Raw genomic sequence first — 21,246 nt, 5'->3', positions numbered from 1 at the left:
GCTAAATTAATTCTAATTAATTGTATTGTATATAGTTCAATTGTTATCTTGAACTAAATGAGTTTGTGACAAATAAGGATCTTAGAAAAAAAGTAGTGTTTTTTATATGGTCCGATATTAACACACAATTACTTTATCTTCTGCTAACGTAAACCAGCTGAGACGTTCAATGCATTATTAGACAGTTAATAGTACGTGAAAATTGAATACTGTTATGACGATCCGTTTCTTTTTTACACAATGGGACGTTAATTTACCTTGGACGAATATTTACACTAAATTCCCTCCTAGTGTCTAATCTACAGGATTTCAACACAATTCAGATCAAGAGCACTTGATTAGCCTGACAAGACGTAAATACATTTCCACACCAATACTGACACAATCCAACAATAATCAATAATAATAATAAGGACAGGAGAATACATAATTCATATGACACTTGTTGCAATATCTACAAGCCTGACTAAGCAAAACAACCAATCATTATCATTCTTGCCCACACATCAAATACCATCAATCGGTTTTTTTCCGATGATCAAGTAGTTAGTCATGATCAACATAGAGCTTTAAATAAATCTGTTACCCGGATTTGCTATACTACTGTAGCAAATCCGGGTAACAGATACTATACTACTATACTACTGTAGCACCCGATCGTTGCTGCTACCTTGACGTGGTGGTCGGGCTTGCCTATCGTGATGAAGCAATCGAGCTATGCTGGCTGGAACAATCGTTCCTCGAGGTCCTACCATGCCAGACAGGTCGGTTGAAGAGCGGTGAGACTAAAAGCAGCAAACCCAAGGTCCGAAGGCGAAGTCGTACTGCTGACTGTACAGAGGTGTGACAGCAGTAAGGTGTTTCCTTCAGACAACCAGCATGACAGCGATGCTGCCTTCCCACAAGGAGGGGTGGGGTTAGAAAAGGTCGACCCTAAAAATGCACACCTCGCCTTATCCCACGGATATCCGTCTCCGGCGGTAAGGTTTTTTTGTAGAACGGAGCTAACACAAAAACTACCCACAAAAAGGTCGTGTGTGACCGACCTCAAGCAGTTGTCCCTTGGGCACTGCGGTCACGCTCTCAGGTCATTAAGACCACTTCTAACCCAATTTCCTTTTCAGGTACCTCTAGAAGAATCCTTCCACGGTGTGGGCAACCGGGAAGTGGTAACTGCCCTCATACCTCTAACAGCACTCAAGACCACTGTATTCATAATCAATCTCTTTCTTCACTTCCTACTATTTCTTCTACCTTGACTTTCAACACTAAACTTCCTCTCTCGGTTTCCTCCTCAAGTGTCACCACGAAACGCTGTCCCAGGTCTACTAAAACCTCGCTCCAAACTACACATTGGAGCCTTCAACGTACGTACCCTATGCCAAATCGGTCAACAGGCCTCCTTAGCTAAAACTCTAGAATCTCGTACCATTGATGTATGGTGTCTCCGAAACATGCATACAGGATCCCAGTGTGGTCATTCACTTGACCTCACCTCGCCAAAATGGACAGCCGACGAAATACATCCTTCGTGTATCTGGCGACCCGTTGGCTAGTTCTCGTGGACTTGCAGGTGTAGGCATAGCACTAAGTACAAGGGCAGAACAGGCACTATTAGAATGGATCCCCGTTAACAGTCGCCTGTGTGCTGTCCGGCTAAATGGCTCCGTAAGAACTTGGAAGGATAGGGACACACGCCGTTGCCTTTTCGTCGTCTCTGCCTACGCTCCCACTGACTGCAGCCATGATGAAGTAAAAGATGACTTTTACAGAAAACTCTCTGAGCTTCTTCAGAAAGCTAAGCGCTCAGACATAGTAGTCGTAGCGTGTGACTTTAATGCCCAGGTAGGCAGCTTAAATCAAACGGAAAGACATTTAGGTGGGTGTTTTAGTATTCCGGCTCAACGAACCGATAATGGTGATCGTCTGTTGCAACTATGCTCAGACAATCGTTTATTTTTAGCAAGCACTATTTTTAAACATAAGGAGAGACATCGTCTAACATGGCGACCACCTGCACCAAACCAACGATGGACTCAAATAGACCATATTGTCATCAGTCATCGTTGGAGAGGCTCAATAGAAGATTGTCGCTCGTATTGGAATACTTGTTTAGACTCTGATCACGCTTTAATACGAGCGCGCATTTGTCTGCGCCTCAATGGACGCAGGAAAATTACACTAAGAAGACCCATTAGGATTGAACTGGAGGACGAGAAAGCCAAATGCGAATTCCAGAAACAACTGAGTTCACATCTAGGCAGTTCTGTAAACGAGACTGACCCAGATGCTGCTTGGAAAGACATACGAACAGCTGTGGAAACAGCAGTAACATCTATTAGTCATTTAAACCATAGGGCTCCAAAAAACCAATGGATTTCTTTTAAGTCTATTTCACTGATGGATTCGCGTAAACTCATCCCATCAGGCTCTGAACACGACGAAGAGCGTAAACAAATTAGATCTAGGTTAACTAAAAGTCTAAGGAACGATCGTGAGCAGTGGTGGGCAACGAAAGCAAAAGAGATGGAAAGGGCAGTGGCTGTAGGCAACACCAGGCAACTATTCAGACTAATAAAAGAAACCGGAATTAAGAAGTCAAGTGTAAGTGAGACAATCTCGGAAAAAGACGGAACCCTTATCTGCTCTCAACCTAAACGTTTAGAACGATGGGCGGAACACTTTAAGGAGCAGTTTAGCTGGCCTTCAGCTACTGCACAACTACCCACTATTCCTAGAAAACCTGAATGGAACATTGAGGTAGGCCCCCCGACCCTACTTGAAGTTCAAAAGGCTATAGGTAATCTGAAACGAGGAAGAGCAGCTGGTCCTGATGGATTGGCTCCAGAGGTCTTTAAATATGGTGGTCCAATTTTAGCGATTAGGTTGACTAATATTCTGGCTAAAATCTGGGAGACGGATGTAATCCCATCTGACTGGTCACAATCACTGATTGTCCCAATATATAAAAAGGGGTCAAAATCATCCTGTGATAACCATAGAGGGATTAGTCTGACTAACATAGCATCTAAAATACTAGCCTCAATAATTATCGGGCGCCTAACTAAGACTCGTGAACTGCAAACACGAGAAAATCAGGCTGGCTTCAGACCTGGTCGTGGCTGTATCGACCACATATTCACCATTCGTCAAGTTTTAGAGCACAGACACGCTTATCGGCGTCCGACAATGATAGTTTTTCTTGACTTGAAAGCAGCATTTGACTCTGTAGACCGAGAGGTTCTGTGGCAGTGTCTGTCATTGAAAGGTGTACCTGAGAAGTACATAAACCTTGTAGAGGCTCTTTACTCGAACACTAGCAGTCGAGTGAGAGCTTATGGCGAACTGTCATATGATTTTACAACCTCAAGTGGTGTACGTCAAGGCTGTCCACTATCCCCATTTTTGTTTAACTTCATTATAGACCTGTTGCTGGAAATAACACTCTCTTCGACTGAATCTACAGGAATTGATCTCCTACCAGGGGGACCACTAAGCGACTTAGAATACGCAGATGACATAGTCCTGTTTGGTGAAGGCGCTGGCAAAATGCAGAGTCTTCTGTTGGAACTCAGTAATAATGCCAGGATGTTTGGGATGCGTTTCTCCCCATCTAAATGTAAATTGTTACTCCAGGACTGGCCTGCGTCAACACCTGAACTAAGGATAGGGAGTGAAGTAGTCGAACGCGTCGACAACTTCACTTATCTTGGAAGTCTGATCAGCCCTAATGGGTTGGTGTCTGACGAAATCTCAGCACGGATTCAAAAAGCTCGTTTGGCTTTTGCCAACTTACGTCACCTATGGCGTAGACGAGATATCCGTCTATCAATTAAGGGACGAGTATACTGCGCATCAGTTCGTTCTGTTCTACTTTACGGCTGTGAAACATGGCCATTAAGAGTAGAAGATACTCGTAGGTTACTAGTACTTGACCACAGATGCCTTAGAAATATTGCTCGCATCTGCTGGGATAACCGGGTAAGTAATAGTGAGGTTAGACGCAGGGTATTAGGGAACGATGGTAAATCAGTTGATGAGGTGATGAATCTTCATCGACTGAGATGGTTGGGCCATGTGTTACGTATACCTGAACACCGATTACCACGACGCGCTATGATGACTAGTATTGGGGACGGTTGGAAGAGAGTTAGGGGCGGCCAAACCAAAACATGGCATCAGTGTTTGAAGTCACTAACTTCTAGCCTGAGCCATGTTGGCAGATGCAGACTACCTGGTTGGGGTCCGCGTGACTATCGTAACCAATGGTTGGAGACTCTAGGTGACATGGCTCAGAATCGATCACAATGGCGTAGGTGTATACACTCTTTATCTTCCCTTAAACCTTGAGACTAAAATTGCTTCATATCTCTCTTCCTTCCTATACTATATCCTTATATACAACCTATAATTTATATACTACTACCAACACTAAATTAACTACTATGAATCCGGTGTTGATCTTGTTGTGCTAACGAGGTATGGCAACTTGGACCGATGCATATATGTGCCTGGTCCTACGTTGTAGCTGACTGACTGACTGACTACTGTAGCACAAGATTAAATTAGTAAAGTGACTAGCGGATTACTTATAATGATGTAACAATGACACTGAGAAAGACTAAGCATTGTAAATATGATTTGAAATCTAAGTCTTTCTATAATACAGCTTTCTTTTTGACTTAACAATATTTGGTCTTCATTTAAAGTTCTTTTTTTTTGTTTTTCCAACCGTCTTTTCTATTTATTTTAGAATCCTTGTTCGATGAAACGTTATTTCACTATTGTTCGTTTGTATAAATTTATGAATTTTAATCGTAAGGCTAGTTTAGCCCTGTGGCTTTTATTGTCATCAAATCGACTGGATCGTGTTGAATTTGAACATGAAATTTTATTTAATGGTTTAAAAATTCAATCACTTTCATCGAATATTGCTCAAATGACTGAAACAAAACTCCTAAATAGTAATGATGATACTACTACTAATACCATAAATACTACCATTACTAATAGTAACAACATCACTAATAATAAAGATATAAGCTATTTATTAAATGAAAATAAACCACCAGTCATTATCACCTGTCGTTTAATCGCAAGTCCCCCATTATGGTGTCCATTTGTTGTACCTGATCAATCACATTGGTTAATTCGTCTCATTACAACGATATCAAATTCATCAATGCTTTCAACCAGTATATTTAATAATATAATTAAATTAAAATCCATGTTTAATAATACACGTCATCTTAATTCAAACATGAATTCTAATATCAATAGTTTATATTCATCAAAATCATGTCTACCATTCCGTTTAGTTGGTTGGTGTGATTTACAATTGAAAGTTATATTTTATCTAATTAATGAATATAAAGCAAAAATTAATCTAGAAGATATATCTGAAATTCCATGGGATATTGGATTAAAACTTATTGGGTAAGTGAAAATTTGCAATTGAGAATCGTTAAATTTTGATTCTCTCTCTCTCTCTCTCTCTCTCTATATATATATATATATATATATATATATATATTACTCCACTGTGCTTTATACTTAGAAGCAGTTAAGATCGTGTTCAAGCCATTAAGTTATGCACTTCTTATAAATAACGTATTACTTACAAAGTATTATTAGATATATAGTATGTCCTTTTAAATAACGTGCTATAATATGCCACCAACTGTTGTTACTGTGGTACTAGTGAAATTGTAAAGCAAATATTAATTTTCTCATCATTCTAAATAAATCATAATCCCAAGTGTCTACACAGAGGAAGCCTCACTTTAAAGTTCTTCAACTTCTTTTAAACACTCAACATTAGCAATTCCATATAGTTTATCCCAGAATGAAGGTTGCTTTTATAAACTCTACTGTGTATTTTTTATGTTTATCTCAGATTAATTTGAAGGCGTATATAGAAACGTTAATATCTTATTTAAATTAATAGAAATATTAAGTATATAGTTCGTGCAATTTGTACTATCGAAAACTTTTGACTATCTAATAAATTTTTTTAATTGTCGTTTTGTTGTTTCAAAAATTACAAAACATTTCTAATCATCAACTAGTCACCCTAATTGGGAAGTTTTATCAACTGTTTGAAAATGAGTTTCGAAAACAGTGATTTAAAGAAAAGTATATCCTAACAGCATCTTGTAGAAACATATTGGGGAATAAATTGTGAGCGTAGTCTTTCTCGAATGATGTAGTTAGATATTATATGGGAATTAATAGTTATAATATTCAAGAACTCACATGAAATTTCTTGTATATATTTTTGGTAAATAATTGAAAAAATTAAATTCTTTATCCAAATCTTTTCCGTCATTAAAAATACTGTAGGTGTCGTCTATAATTGTCAAGGGAATTCATATTCATGGTGGAAAATCTTATATAGGCTTTTTCCAAGTTTAAGCTTTCAGTTACTAACCATCAGTCTTAACACCGGATCATCCATCAATTTGTTTGATTCAGAGAAAAGCGTTAGTTCTTGTTTTCATTCTTCCATATGTACATACACAAATATTATCCAGTAATATCATCGATTTCACAGTGATCTTCATGAAACAATTTAGATATTCACTCTTGGTATCATGATGCATTGCTTTTTATGTGTTTCAATTCTGTTTCTTTGTCTCTATTCGGTAAAATAGCACCTTGTCCATATGTCTGAGACTACTCTTCTGTTTTTTTTTTCAAAAAAACTTGTTTATAGATACTGTTTTTCTGTATTGGACAGTTGGCCTGAATATCTAGACAAAAATAGTTGTATATCTTGTATGGATGATTTATGTTGTTTAGCGGTACTTCGGTGTCCAGATCAACCAACTAATTTACCTAGTATAACTTTACTGAATTATTCTACTCAAGAAGATGTCCGTTCTCGTAGATGGCCTCGTAATCTTCGTGTAGTTTATTCACCAAATGGATTTTGTCATTTAATGAATAATAGCAATGAAGAAGTACAGACGAAAGTGGTTGAGAAGAAAATGTTAGATTTGGTAGAGATACCAGTGCATCAGTTGCCCTTGGTAAGGTAAGATATTTTTCTTAAAAATCGTATCTGTGCAATAGTACGTACAAAAGTCTTGTCATGTAATATTTTTAAAATTTAAGTTATATACTGGAGACCGTCGGGTAAGTCTATCAACTCAATAAAATCGTCCTACTACCTTTTTGGAGTCTACGCGATAAGTGACATGATGTCTCAGAATCTTTTTCACTATTATTAATTTTGCATATTTTCGATTCCTTTGCCACTTATCCTCTTAATTTCATCTAATCGTCCTGATATGGTATAGTGAGTTAAGTCAATGCATTTATGTGCCGGGCTCGACGTTGTTTATGACTAACTAAGTACCAAATGTATTAAATTAATTGCGATTTCGCGATACTATTTTTTGCTTTACTCTCAGTTTCTTCTGAAACAAATAACGGACTTTAATACTTCTTTCTCATCTTTACAATTATAGTTTTAGCATTCAACTTTAGGTACAATTGACCAGATACTAATGGTCCCTCTCATAAATACATAGAATATTATTGATCAGTTACTGATTGCTTTTAGTAGCCTGTCAACATGTGTATTAGATATATCTTTGCATCAATAATTTAAGCATCTGCCTTTTAACCGTTTAATCAAACATTTTAAACTCACTCCCCCAACCCCCGTACACGCCCAACTTTTCTTTAAGTATGAGGGCAAATATGAAAACTTGGACTTAGTAACTAAATTGTGACTGAATCGAAATTGTTATCAGAAGAGAATAAAGATTTCCATAGTACATTTGACCACCTTGTGTATTATCTAACACGTTGAGGAACTGTTTATTTGTATCTAATTTAATTACTCATAAGTCAATGTATCAGCCCTTTTTCCTCTGACAATTTAAATTTTCTTAAGATATAACCGTTATCAAAGTTTGTTTTTGCTTTATAATGTGATGAAAAATGATTATCTATTTAATTTCAATCTAAAGGGAGAGAACAATCTATCACTACTGAGAACCCTTATCCATAAAAGCGATAAATTTGTTGATAGCTGTTGTTTGATTTCAAAGCTGACTTAACCAGCGATATTCTATTGCTTTGATTCAGAAAATTTATCTAGTTCATCGTCATTGAGATTAATTTGTAGTACTAATAAAATGCGTTAAGATGTAAATAACCTTCGAATATTGTGTCCACTCGACTTCTCTTGTATATCTATTCACATATCTCACTCTCAGAAGACTATCTTTGTACACCTGTTAACCCACATTGATATGGTTATCGAAAAAGATGAATTTATTTCATATGGTATTCTTTCCTATCCAATTTTTGGGACAACGCATTTTGAGGTAACCTTACTGTAACTTTTACGAACTTTATAATAACAATATCTGTCACTGGGTGGTTCATATTGTTAATCACTTCAGAGTGTATGAAGTTAGATAATTAAAAGCAATTTGTAAGTTTACCATTTAGTTATCCAATTATTTCTCCTCAATCATTTTAGAGACTCTTTGAATAATCAATTTTTATTGTCTTTGCAACTACTTGTAAGTAACATACTTCATGAGCGATGTGTAACTGAGTAATAATTACGGTTTTGAAGTATGTAAGTTACTGCCTAAGTTCATAAATAATCCAATTACATTTTCTACTCTCATTTTAAGATTGATCAATATACCTTCACTGCCAAGTAATCTGTTACCTCACACAATTTCTAAAAATGGAGCAGAGAATGTAGTTTCATTGAGTAGAATTCGTACAGTTGTTATTCGATCAGATCGACATCAATCCAAACCACCGGAATCTAACAACAATATAGAACCATCAAAATCAACTGATCCATTTGTCTATAATCCTTTCCAAATGGATAATTCTGGTGGAACTAAACATTCGAGTAAGTGTTATTCTCTGTTTGAATTAATTTCACAGTTACTTGATTTTACATTTATTTTAAAATATTCATAAGCTCTTACACTTTTTTTCACAAGACAGTTCTTGGTTAGAGTAGAAATGTAACTCAGCCGGTGATCTACATATAAGCGTTTAGTCAACTTAGTCACTCATTTAAATATATATTATAACTTAACTGATCTCTAATTGTCGTGCATAGTAATTTGGAAAATGAGTGTTTGTATGATGGCAAGTCTAACACAGAAATATGAATATCTGATTGCTTAAGTGTTCCTTCGAAATTCAACATAATCTTTATCGGTTGCTTATGATGGTGACATTTACTAGATGATCATGATTCTCTACCTCATTTATACCATATCCATAATTTTTATTTGCTGTGTTGGAGTCTTTTAATTCTGTTTGGTGTACATCCATACCATAAAATTTTTATGATTGTTTGGGAAACTGATTTATGTTGGGATGTTAAGCATATTACCGCTTGCGAAAGGCGTGTTTGTATTTGGTGAAATCGCTGTGCATAACTATAATCTGTTCATATTTTTCACAATACATTATACACCCATTCGAAATTAATAATCCTTATTGTTTTAACTTTCCCCATCATACACTAAGCAATCTCATCTTATTCTCTAAATAACTACATACATCTTGTTATAAATATTCTACTTAATAAGTAGTCCAACTCAAAAAAGTCTCTGTATATTTAAACGAAATTTTTCTTTGTCATTTTCCGTAACATTAAAGGATTTTCATAGCAAAGTGTTTATGCAATACATTATTGTTTGTATTTTCATACCAAAAACTGTTTAAAACGACAAATTTCAACAGTCTGCATAACCTATCTCCTCCACAACTCTAACATTATTATTTATTTGAATAATATGAGAATTTGCTTTTGTTCATTCATCCATTAATCTCATTAGTCAATCATTAGAAAAAAGCGCTATTTTGATATATAATTTATTGGACGTTTTTGAGTTTATTTTAATCATCATAGATTGGATTTCTCTTCATTCAAAATGAATAGAGTTGCTCCTTGATAATGGAGTATATGTGTATGTATGTATATGTTGTATGTCATTTGTTTTTTTGTACCATGTGAATAAAAAGGTTGTGGCCTAATAAAGTAAATCTCGGTCTTTCGTAATTTTATTCTATGTTTATGGAAGGAAAGCATCTTTTACTTTACTGCTGTAGTCAGTTTTGAGGACATATATAAGATTATTTATTTCTATTCAATCACTAATCTTAATTTGTATATCACTCATGTGTAATTTAAAATAAACAATTATTGTTAATGAGAAATATACGTTTGGATTTAATAATCTACAATAATATGTTGAATATGATCAATTTTTCATAACTTGTTTCAATAATATTATTGATTTACATTTTTCTGTACATTATGGTTACTCATTTTAGAATTCAGAATTGAATACATAAATTTTCTAAGTACAAAATTGACTAGGTTTTTCAAAGCTTTGAAGGTATTTCACATGTTATCGGGTTATTGAAATACTTTTAGGATTCATTTGAACTCAAATCCAAACTATCCTTATCTTCTTGCTGTTGAATAACTTAGCATTTATTTATTTATTTGAACAAATATATGTATTGGTACAAGGGGGCACCACATATATATGCTCCACACAAAACGATGAGAATGGGAAGAGGAAAAGAGGGTAAGGTGCATACAAGAAAAATAAGGACAATAACAACCGCAGATTAGTGTATGTTAGTGTAATAATCTGAATAATAGTGGGGCAACAGAAATGTACAACCAGAAGAATTCTTTCACTTAAGGAAGTCACAACCACTTTTAATGAAGAAAGTATAAGGTTACAGCAGGATCGTCACTGGCTTCTATTCTGATAACGTCCCAAGTCAGTGTTGCATCATTTCTCGGACCCCAATCAAGGAGTCGTAAAGGACCAACAGGAGCCAGTCCTGTACAGCTGCCTTTCATACCACGACACCCTGTCATACATTGACCACCTCTCCGCTTTTTCCAACCAGTCCAAACGTCGTCAAATAACGCGTGACGTGGAATTCTCTTGGACGACATTTGTAGAACATGTTTAAGCCACCGAAGTCGATGTTTCAGGGTGGTGACACTAATTGGATTATCGTCTTTGCGCCCGAACACACGATGCTGAACGTCAGCATTACTAACATGGTGTTGCCACTAGATGCCAGCAATCCTTCAGAGACAACGATGATCAAAAAGAGAGAGTTGTCTAACATCCTGAACTCGGAAAGGTGAGGTTTCACGATCATAGAGCAAAACTGCTCTCACCGACGCGTTGTAGATCTGACCTTTTACAGCCAGACTAACATCACGAAGGCGCCAAAGATGGACCAGATTGGCATAAGCCGCTCTGGCTTTCAGCATACGTGAATCGACCTCATCACTAACGTCACCACTTACGTAATGAAAGCAAAACCGTTGATATCAAGAAATGCATACGAGTCCCTATAAATATTGATTAATTGAAAATCATTATTCAAAAATGTGAACCATACCATAAAGGTATTCCTGTCACTGCAATGATAACTATCACTACTTATTTACTCAGTAGACAATTGTTTAGTGTTTGAACAGAGTATCTATTGAAAAACATCTTATTTTTACCTTTTCATACCATCTTCAACTTTAGTTCCATCCACTGTTTTTTTATGGTTTTTTTCTATTACAAGTAATCGATTGGATTTGTGAAGAACCTGGATACATAGAAATGATAGTTGATAACAAGCTCCCGATTGATTTAAGAATATCTGATTTAGTAAGTGCTTTTTGTGTAATGTACTTTTCTGTATGAACTAAACAATGTGTGTATGATATTTTGTTGATAGTCAACATCACAATGTCTATCAAGTAAACGTGGTTGTGAAACCATTTAATAAATGATAAAATTTGAAACTAGTTGAATCTGGGATAGCATTCGTAGAAGTATAATCAGAGATTATGATGAAGCATTGTTCAGTTCATTACTTTCAATTTCAATCAAACTTTGTGGCCTGACAGTCCAGAAATAATTAATGTTAAAGATATGATGAAGAATTTTAATTTCAAATTTGATCTCAACTGTTACTATGTATTTTAATACGATTCAAAATAATGCTTAATCATGTAATAAGAAAATGATAAATTGTAAGCGATCTATCAGTAGAGTGCAAAACAAAATATATAAATAAGAAATTATTGGAATAAAAGTAAATTTAAGAAATCCTAGTATGTTTACACGTTTGTTTTCGTATTCACTTAAAATCATTTAATTTACGTTTAGTTAGACATCTCAAGTTGTTAAAATAAAAATCCATCTACACTTTAGCGTATATGTGTATATATACACATAAAAAGAGTCCTTATTAAACGTGTGACTATTGTTGTTTGATCTAGAATGGAGTTGACTTTTAAACTAATCTAAACTAAATCAAAGTGATAAGTCTTACTGATTGAACGCTATACTTGGATCCTAAGCTAGTCTCGTAACCTCCAAGCTAGAACTACAAAGCGACTTGAACACGAGGGAAAAGGCGCAAAATATGCGAGAAGCACTTCATTCCAAAGGTTCATTTATGTATAGAAAATATAGGGTTTTTATAGTATTTTATAAGTCCTTGAGTTTTCCTGAAAATTCTGGAATGCTACTGAACATAGTAGCAGTGTAGTAATCAGCCAATCAGAACCTCTACATATGACTTTCCATTTTTGCGATGTTTCTAGCAAAACTTATCAAACACTGATTGGATAAAATGCTTCTTAATGTTTCCTGAGTTTGTCATGTGTATTGCGAGAAATTTTTCTGGATCATCCCAACACAAAACTTTTAATTTTTCATGAATTTTATTTAATTTTAATAGATCATATTATCAAATTAACAATATCATTTAGGAAATGTTTTTCATGACAAATCAATAATATTTTCATAGTTGAAAGCATGAGTCAATTGAAGCTAGACCACCAGGGAAAACCTGGAAGCACTGGACGGTGATATAGCTTCAATTGACTCACGTTTTCAACTATGAAAAAACCGAACCTGCACAAAACCACTTCTGAAATCAATAATACACAATTAACGTAATTAAAGGACATGTAGTTTATTTTTCTCAGCTTACATATAATAATAATTCGTTATTATGATCATTTATTCATAATGAATAATATTATAAATGATTTAATTGTTATAATGTACAATATTTAGTGACATTGTATTTTGAAATGGGTTATAATGTTATGTATATATCTATTAATTTTTCATTTATAAATGTTTTCTAAAAAGTATGTCATAACATCATATTTTATTCTTTGAAATATTTTAGAATTAATCTGTCAAATAGCTTTCTTTGATCATGCTCATCTTATTATATTCAATGATTTTAAACATTATAAAATTTTAAAAGCTTTGATAATTTTTCCTTTGTTAGCAAAAAGTGTATGGTTTTTACACTGGTACCATTCCTATAATAATCATAGTTCGCATTCATCTTTATTAGTTGTTTGAATGACACAAGCGAATGGCTATCCGGACTCAGTAGATAGGTGGATAACGTGGTGATGTTTGGTGCGAATGGTACTAGGTTCAAATCCCTCAGTAAGCATCGATTCTGGAATGCAGGTACATTCAGCTGATGTTATATCTTGTGGCCGAGTGGGTGCCTAGTTGATGTATGACTTGATGAGACCGCTAATCAGGGAGCAGCGGATTATCGATTGGAACAGTGACACGAAACCGTACGAGCAGTCTAGAGTGCTAACCGGTCCTGTGATCTGCCTAGCCCAACCAGTTAAGTCCAAAACACCAATAACAGCCTAATTGGTATGAATCATTGTATTTCAAACATACTGAGTTTATATACCAAACAGACTGACCAAATCGTATCATAAAATAGAAAATGACATTTGTACAATATTTAGCCGAATGTGGCTGTGAATAGTAATCAATAAACTGATGATAACTCAAGAATTGTATAATAATAGTTCAAAGGTCAAAATAAAGCTAATGATAAGAGGAAACGAATATGATTAGGTTAGTTACAATAGGAAATATACATATTACATTGGCCAATATATAGTCCTCGAAAATCACCATTCGCAATTCTGTTCGGGATACAACACCTCCCCTTTTTTGAAAAATCCGGAGCTGATATCCGGATTTTAAATTTTCCGAGCTCCTCCTCTCCCACGAATTAGTGTTGGATCCTCATATACCCAAGTTTCTATTAATGCGACTCTATTTATAACATGTTTCTGGCATTCAATAGGGAACCCGTTAAGATTGACTGGATGGTGAGGATCGACATTCGATGTGAGGTCAGGATTTGATTCTGCAGAAAAGTAGTCATCAGACTTATTGCGAATATCACTGGTAGGTTGTCGATCACTATGATAAACAGCGTCCATCAAAACTGCTCTAGGTTCCAGATTACCATTTGATGCATGTAACACATTTTCTGGAAAAGCTTGAGAATCTCGATCATTAGATTCGGTAGAAATTTCTATTGCAGAATGAGCTTCGCTTGGTGTACTGCTCGATATGATCTCTGGTACTTTGTGGGCGGTCGGTGCGACAATTTCATGGGCATTTAACATGGCATCGTGTTGATGAGAACTGGAAGCGTCACTGTTCGGACCTGCTAATTCAGGGATAGTGGGGTTTGAATCCACTACCGGGCATGGTTCTGAATTGGATAGTGATGGACAACCGGGCGTGTCTTGCGAGATTGCTGTTTCGTTTAAGTTGCGGCTTGTCGAGGATTCATGGGGGCTGCGATCATTTCCCAGCTCTGCGTGAAATTCAGTGATTAATCCATCCACTTCCGACGCATATGCAAAGTACTGGTGATCCAGAAACTGTGTGCGTAATTTGACCATGAACTCCAAATGTCGGTCAAACAGCAACTGTAATCGGTCGGAAGGGAGCGTCATTTTTCACTGTAAGAATAATGACAGAATAGCATTCAAAGACACCAAAGGGAATACGGGATGCTGATTGCACAAAATGATTTGCCTTATTTTCGACCAATATATAGGCTGACCTTTTTTTCCCCGTCACCAATTGTTATATCTTGTGGTCGAGTGGATGCCTAGTTGATGTATGACTTGATGAGACCGCTAATCAGGGAGCAGCGAATTATCGATTGGAACAGTGACACAAAACCGTACGAGCAGTCTAGAGTGCTAACCGGTCCTGTGATCTGCCTAGCCCAACCAGTTAAGTCCAAAACACCAATAACAGCCTAATTGGTATGAATCATTGTATTTCAAACAGCTGACGAGTCCAAAGCGGGACGAAATGTGTTTTCTAAATTCCAATGTTAACCACTATCCATCTTTAGATGTAATTGTTACTATTATTTTTTTAAAAAAATGATTTGATTACAGCACGTTGAATTGATGCCAGTTAATATTGGATTATCGACTAAGGAAACATCATCCAATCGTGTTTCGTCATTGACTTCTGATTATGAATCATCATTTGGTGGTGGTGGTTCTACTGTAAACAATGAATGTTCAGATGCTCCATTAAACTTAATTCATTTGGAAGCAATATCTTTAACTGTTGAAACTCCACAATCAGTTAAAATACTGCCCACTTCAAGTTTGAGTAATCTTGATCTTGGAAATGTGAAACATCAAACAAAAGAGGTATCATTAAATTAATTTTGTTTGCACTAATGAATTTTGTAACAATTTTTTTCTTGAAAATACCTACTATCTTGAATAACAAAAATAATTAGTCAATCATGAAGATAGTAATAACACCGAGCATTAAGATTGCGATTCCGTACATCTTTCAATTGTAAAATATTCATTTCTATTGTTTCTATCTACCAATATTGTAACAAATTAATAATGAAAGCAGTAAACGGCATGCCGTAAATGTAACCAATTATTAAAAATGTTCGCTATATTACTTCATCTTTTCGTCTCTGATAACCTGTATTCATACACTTGTTATCCCATGCTCAGGAATGTGCGCTACTATATTCCAGCAGTATCATATAGCATTTAGCAGGTCATTGAACTTGTTTCAAGTTTTTCTTTCAAATACCACTCTTGCTTAGTCCAAATATTCATTTATTCAGTGCTAGCTGGTTGGTTTGCTAGTAATCCTCTGGATTTTTTTTAGAAATCTCCAGTCCTTTTAGCTTCAAGTAGTCAGTTACGTACTCTAATTGCATTTTCATCAAACCTTTTATTATATAATTTACATATAAAACATATTACAATGTTATATACTTATTGATATAATTTATTGGGTTTCATAATATAATGCAGAGTGGCTTCTATGGTCGTCTGGAAAGTGGTTGTCTTTTAGAAGAAGCTGAATTACATCGACAATTCCCTTATTCTAATACAGAATGCTTTTGGCGGCGAGTTAATTCAGATGTAAACTGCAAATTACCATCTCATACAAATGGAATTAAACTGTCGATTGGTGTAGTACCAACTTTAGATTTGTTAACGTCAAGTACCTCATTTGATGATTCAAATACATGTTTACAAGTAGGTATTTTCTCTCACGTATAAATAATGTGTATATGATACTATTCCTTTTTAATTTTATAAATTCTAATAGTTATGTGGTGTTGTTTATAATTTCAAGCTGTTTCATTCAAATAAACCCTGATGAAAAGTTCAATAGACTATTATCTTAAGGCAATATAAATAACTAAAAAGTTATAGCATTACAATTAATTAAGACTTTTTAAGTCCTTCAAACCTCTGACTCAACATTCGAGTTACATGACTGACTGTTGTACATTCCGTTTACTGGTTTAAAACCATTCTGCTTATTCTGTTTTAAGCCTAGAAACAGAAATAATATCCTTCTTGTAATTATATAATTCGAAATAAAATGTTCACATGGACCGATGCATATGTGTGCCTGGTCCTACGTTGTAGCTGACTGACTCTTTTTTTGTGTGTTATGAGCGTTTAGTTTCTCAGTAATGTGAAGTAAACTCTTTTTCATATTTTTTAAATTTTTACTAATTTTATCAGCCTTCAGAAAAGTGTAAAGAATCTTATCATTTAGTTAGATCATATCATATCCATCACCTTGTATGATAATATCTTTTCCACCATAATAAATAGTTAACTTTTATCATTCACTGAATATATTTATTTTTCTTGTTTATTATTACTTTTATTTGTAAAGTACCGAGTTGTTGGCATTACTTATCGTCTGGTAGATTGTGGTGGAATGAGAGTTTGCCTTAGACCATCTGGAAAATTTCTTTATTCATTGTCTTCATTTGGTGAATCATCCAGTAGAGGACGTGAAAGACATCCTAGTGGTTCTTCATCATCTACTTTTTCAACTATTCGATCTTCATGGAATTTAGGTTCGGAAGCTATATGTCCTAATGGTATTTCAAATATATCTGAATTTGATAATGAACATTTACTATCGAATTCATTGGGAATACAATTTTCATTATTACCACTTATCAGATTACAACCTGCAATGCCACGAATGTGTATGTTTCCAGGTCGTATTTGCAGCGCATTCGATTTACATGAAGCTATTGATATATTGAGAAATGAATCAACCTGTAAACATTCATGTGATGTTGCGAAACAACTTCATTCACTTGGTCTGTCAAAATTTCAGGTCCCTGATCCTTTAAAATGGTGTAATCGTGTAGCTGCTGTGGTAAGCTTTAAGTCAAATTATTTTCTATCAAAATTGCTATACTGATGCTAACTGTACGTCATAAATTAATATTTTGCCAATGTTAATGATAATTATTTCATGGCTGTCAGCCACTAGATGATTTATAGTAAGTTACAAACAATTTTTAGTCAATCTCTGTATTAATAGAAATACGTGGATAGAAACGTTAGTGTTCAACTTACGGCTCTAAAATGGCATTGAAACTACAAAATGAAGAAACAAATTTGACTTCGATCTTTGAATTTATTATAAATTGATCAGACGTCAAATTATTCGCCTAAATAAATGGCAATTAATAGTCGGCAAAACTCTAAGATGCTTTTGCTGCCTTTTACTAATCCTTATTTTCCTTAGATAATTGAATACTACAACACTTTTTTCTTTTTTAGCTCCGAGTACTCTAAAAGACAAATCTTACGAGAATGAGTTACATATTAGAGACCATAGAGAATTTATTTAAGCAAACGACGTATAGCGGAGTTGAAAATACTTAAAATACTGAAAGAGTTGTAGACCATTGAGAAAATATAATTTTTGAATGGAGTAGAAATGAAGGATAGTTCCTGTGAATAGTTTTGACTCGACTGAGAATAGAAACTCAGCGTTACGGCATAAAGACAAAACGATCGGTAAGCCGGTGGTTTCCTGGGTATTGAGAATCCTCAATAATTTTATCAAAAATTGTCCTATGAACTACAGGCAAAATTCATTTACAATGATCAGCAGATAACGGAATAGTACTTAGCTTAATCTGGTAGACGTTTAAGTAAAATACTTAGTATTTTGTTCTTTTAAAAATCCTGTAACAATGAATTTTTCGAATAGAGAGACGTAATTTGTTTTTCCTCTTCCTAATATCCGTGATCCTTAAGTAGCTTTCATCAAATTTGCATGAAATGTTCAGTATTTTGAACAGATCTTAGCAACTTGATAAAAAACTGTAACTCTGTTTACTTAAGAATTCACAACGTTTTGTTATATAGCTTTACACATTCACCATACTATATTCATTGAAAGCCCACCATTAATAATGTCCTGTCATTAAATCTCCAAGTTGTCAGAAATAATCTATTTTTATAATATCAATCAAGTTGTTGATCTAAGCCATGTCAGCTTTATTTGACGAAAGTAATCAAGAGTGAGAAAAATCAATCGTTAAAATTCTTTGTAGTATGATTCATATTATATTGTGGTAATTTAGACATGTGAAGCCTTTTCCTTACTATTAACAGTTATCTTCATTGTTTATTGAAAATCTATCTGTTTCATTTCTTATTTTGTCTGTTTATCCTTCACTGAAGAAATTGTAGCACAAATACAGAAGAGCTGTTTGATATTTACTAATCTGATTCACTGATGGAACCTGTCAAAGGGAGGTCATATAGCTAATCGATTTTCTCTTTCCTACTCTGTAGCTATCAAACATACCTTTTGATGTTAGTAGATACACATAGACTAAGTATATTTCAGTGTGTCTTCATACCAAAGTTTTCGTGGAAAACTTTCGTATGATTAATTTTAGATTTAGGTATAAAGTTCTATCTGGAGGGAAGCACGGGATACAATTTACATCTAGGATGCAGCTTGACGATTTAGACTTCGCAGATGATCTGGCTCTTCTATCACAAACGCAACAACAAATGCAGAAGAAGACGACCAATGTAGCAGCAGCCTCAGCAGCAGTAAGTCTCAATATAAACAAATGGATAAGCAAGACTCTCCGATACAATACAATATGCACCAATCGAATTACACTTGACGGACAAGCTTTGGAGGATGTGGAAACCTTTACATATCTGAGCAGCATCATTGATGAACACGGTGGATATGATGCAGATATGAGGGCGAGGATCGGCAAAGTAAGAGCAACATATTTACAACTGAAAAACATCTGGAGCTCAAAACAATTGTCAACCAACACCAAGGTTAGAATTTTCAATACAAATGTCAAGACAGTTCTACTGTATGGGGCGGAGACGTGGAGAACTGCGAAGGCCATCATCCAGAAGATACAGGTGTTTATCAACAGTTGTCTACGCAAAATACTTCGGATCTGTTTGCCAGACACTATCAGCAACAAGCTACTGTGGGAGACAACAAACCAGAATCCAGCGGAGGAAGAAGCGCTGGAAGTGGATAAGACACACATATAAGAAATCACCCAAATGCATCACAAGACAAGCCCTCACATGGAATCCTGAAGGCCAAAGGAGGAGAGAAAGACCAAAGACCACATTATGCCGAGAAGTGGAGACAGACATGAGAAGAATGAAAAAAAGTTGGATAGAACTAGAAAGGGAGGCCCAGGAAAGATTGGGTTGGAGAATGCTGGTTGGCGACCTATGCTCCATTTAGAGTAACAGGCGTAAGTAAGTAAGTAATAAAGTTCTATATTAGTGAGACTGTTGGAAATGAAATAAAGTCTGGTACAGATATATAAAAAACCAAGTTGCTCCGCTTCATTTCAGCATGATGAACTACGTTAATTGGTGAGGTTTTTAACCTACAATGACTTATCTTGCTGAACTATGTGTTAAGGGTACATTTACTTGAATCTGAAGTACAAGTAGGCTGGAAAATGATAAAGGATAAAAAAAATAACATGTGTTTGCGCCATTGACTACTGTCATAAGCTAATGGGGAGATGTGAAATTGTTTAGTGGAATTCTTCAAGACAGTGTGAAGCAGTCACCCTTGATGGGATAGTCCTAAGTCAGTATCAAAGGAGCAGAGATATTCATTATTTGTCTTGCATTTCCTGACTTTCCTGATTATTCCTAGTCTTTTTTTCTTCCGACACGCTCTTTATATATTTAGTTTACCATACACCATTAGTGTTTGTTCCTGTCACGCCGTCACAAAGTGTGATTATATATATATATATATATATATATATATATATATATATATATATAGTATCTTCAAATGATTCACTAATGTTTTAGATTTTTCTCCATTTGTTTATATTTTCATTACCAAAAAGACTATTGTATAAGGACTCAACCAACTGTTATATAGTTGAAACTCGAAAAAAGTTAAATATCAAAAATCAATTTTGTAGTTATTAATTTTGTCTTAACAATATCTATCTCCTATCATTGGATTCTAAATATTAATAATTCATTATACACTCATCATCTGATTTATTGATTTACATAGTGACTTTCGTTTGCATTTGCATCAGAGTAGATCTATTTTCTTTACTCCTTTCCTTTTACGTATAACTAGTGCTAGTGATACGTATTATTATTATTATTATTATTAGTGCTATCCATGTGCTGAATTATCATTTCATTACATGAATTTTTCACTTTATTTAGTTGGATTTAACTATATTTCCATATGAAACTAGATGGTTGCCTATCGAATTATATATTCGTGATGAAAATAGATTCAATGTTTCAATAAATAATAATAATCCAGAAAGTAATTATGATTTTGATGGTAATTACTCAATTAAGCGTAACCTGAACTTGTTACATGTAAATTTAAAGTCAGTCTCATCAAGTTTATCATTGTTAACGAAGTTAAATTTAAATGCAACAGATTTTGTTCAATGTATCGGTTTAGAAGATATTCGAAAACGAGTGAGTTTGAATTAATGTTTTATGAATTTTAATTAGTATATGAATGCTTAATGAATTAAAAGAATGTT

General features: G+C 34.7%; 1 protein-coding gene across 1 annotated transcript in view; it reads left to right on the top strand.

Annotated features, from left to right (window-relative positions):
• Positions 1-21,246, top strand: part of Smp_008290 (hypothetical protein) — a gene marked incomplete at both ends in the record, with an annotated part of 57,332 nt that overhangs the window by 21,843 nt on the left and 14,243 nt on the right. The window contains 9 exons of the mRNA XM_018794428.1: positions 4,754-4,901; positions 5,319-5,436; positions 6,716-7,036; positions 8,658-8,887; positions 11,605-11,690; positions 15,293-15,556; positions 16,190-16,417; positions 17,073-17,570; positions 20,912-21,178. Of these exons, the coding sequence (XP_018648842.1) occupies positions 4,754-4,901; positions 5,319-5,436; positions 6,716-7,036; positions 8,658-8,887; positions 11,605-11,690; positions 15,293-15,556; positions 16,190-16,417; positions 17,073-17,570; positions 20,912-21,178 (2,160 nt within the window). The remainder of the gene's footprint in view (positions 1-4,753; positions 4,902-5,318; positions 5,437-6,715; positions 7,037-8,657; positions 8,888-11,604; positions 11,691-15,292; positions 15,557-16,189; positions 16,418-17,072; positions 17,571-20,911; positions 21,179-21,246) is intronic.

Source organism: Schistosoma mansoni, chromosome 1, assembly GCF_000237925.1.
Source record: "Schistosoma mansoni strain Puerto Rico chromosome 1, complete genome".
Lineage (NCBI taxonomy): Eukaryota > Metazoa > Platyhelminthes > Trematoda > Strigeidida > Schistosomatidae > Schistosoma > Schistosoma mansoni.
The sequence above is the reverse complement of the archived record's forward strand: the minus strand, read 5'-3'. Positions and strand labels throughout refer to the sequence as shown.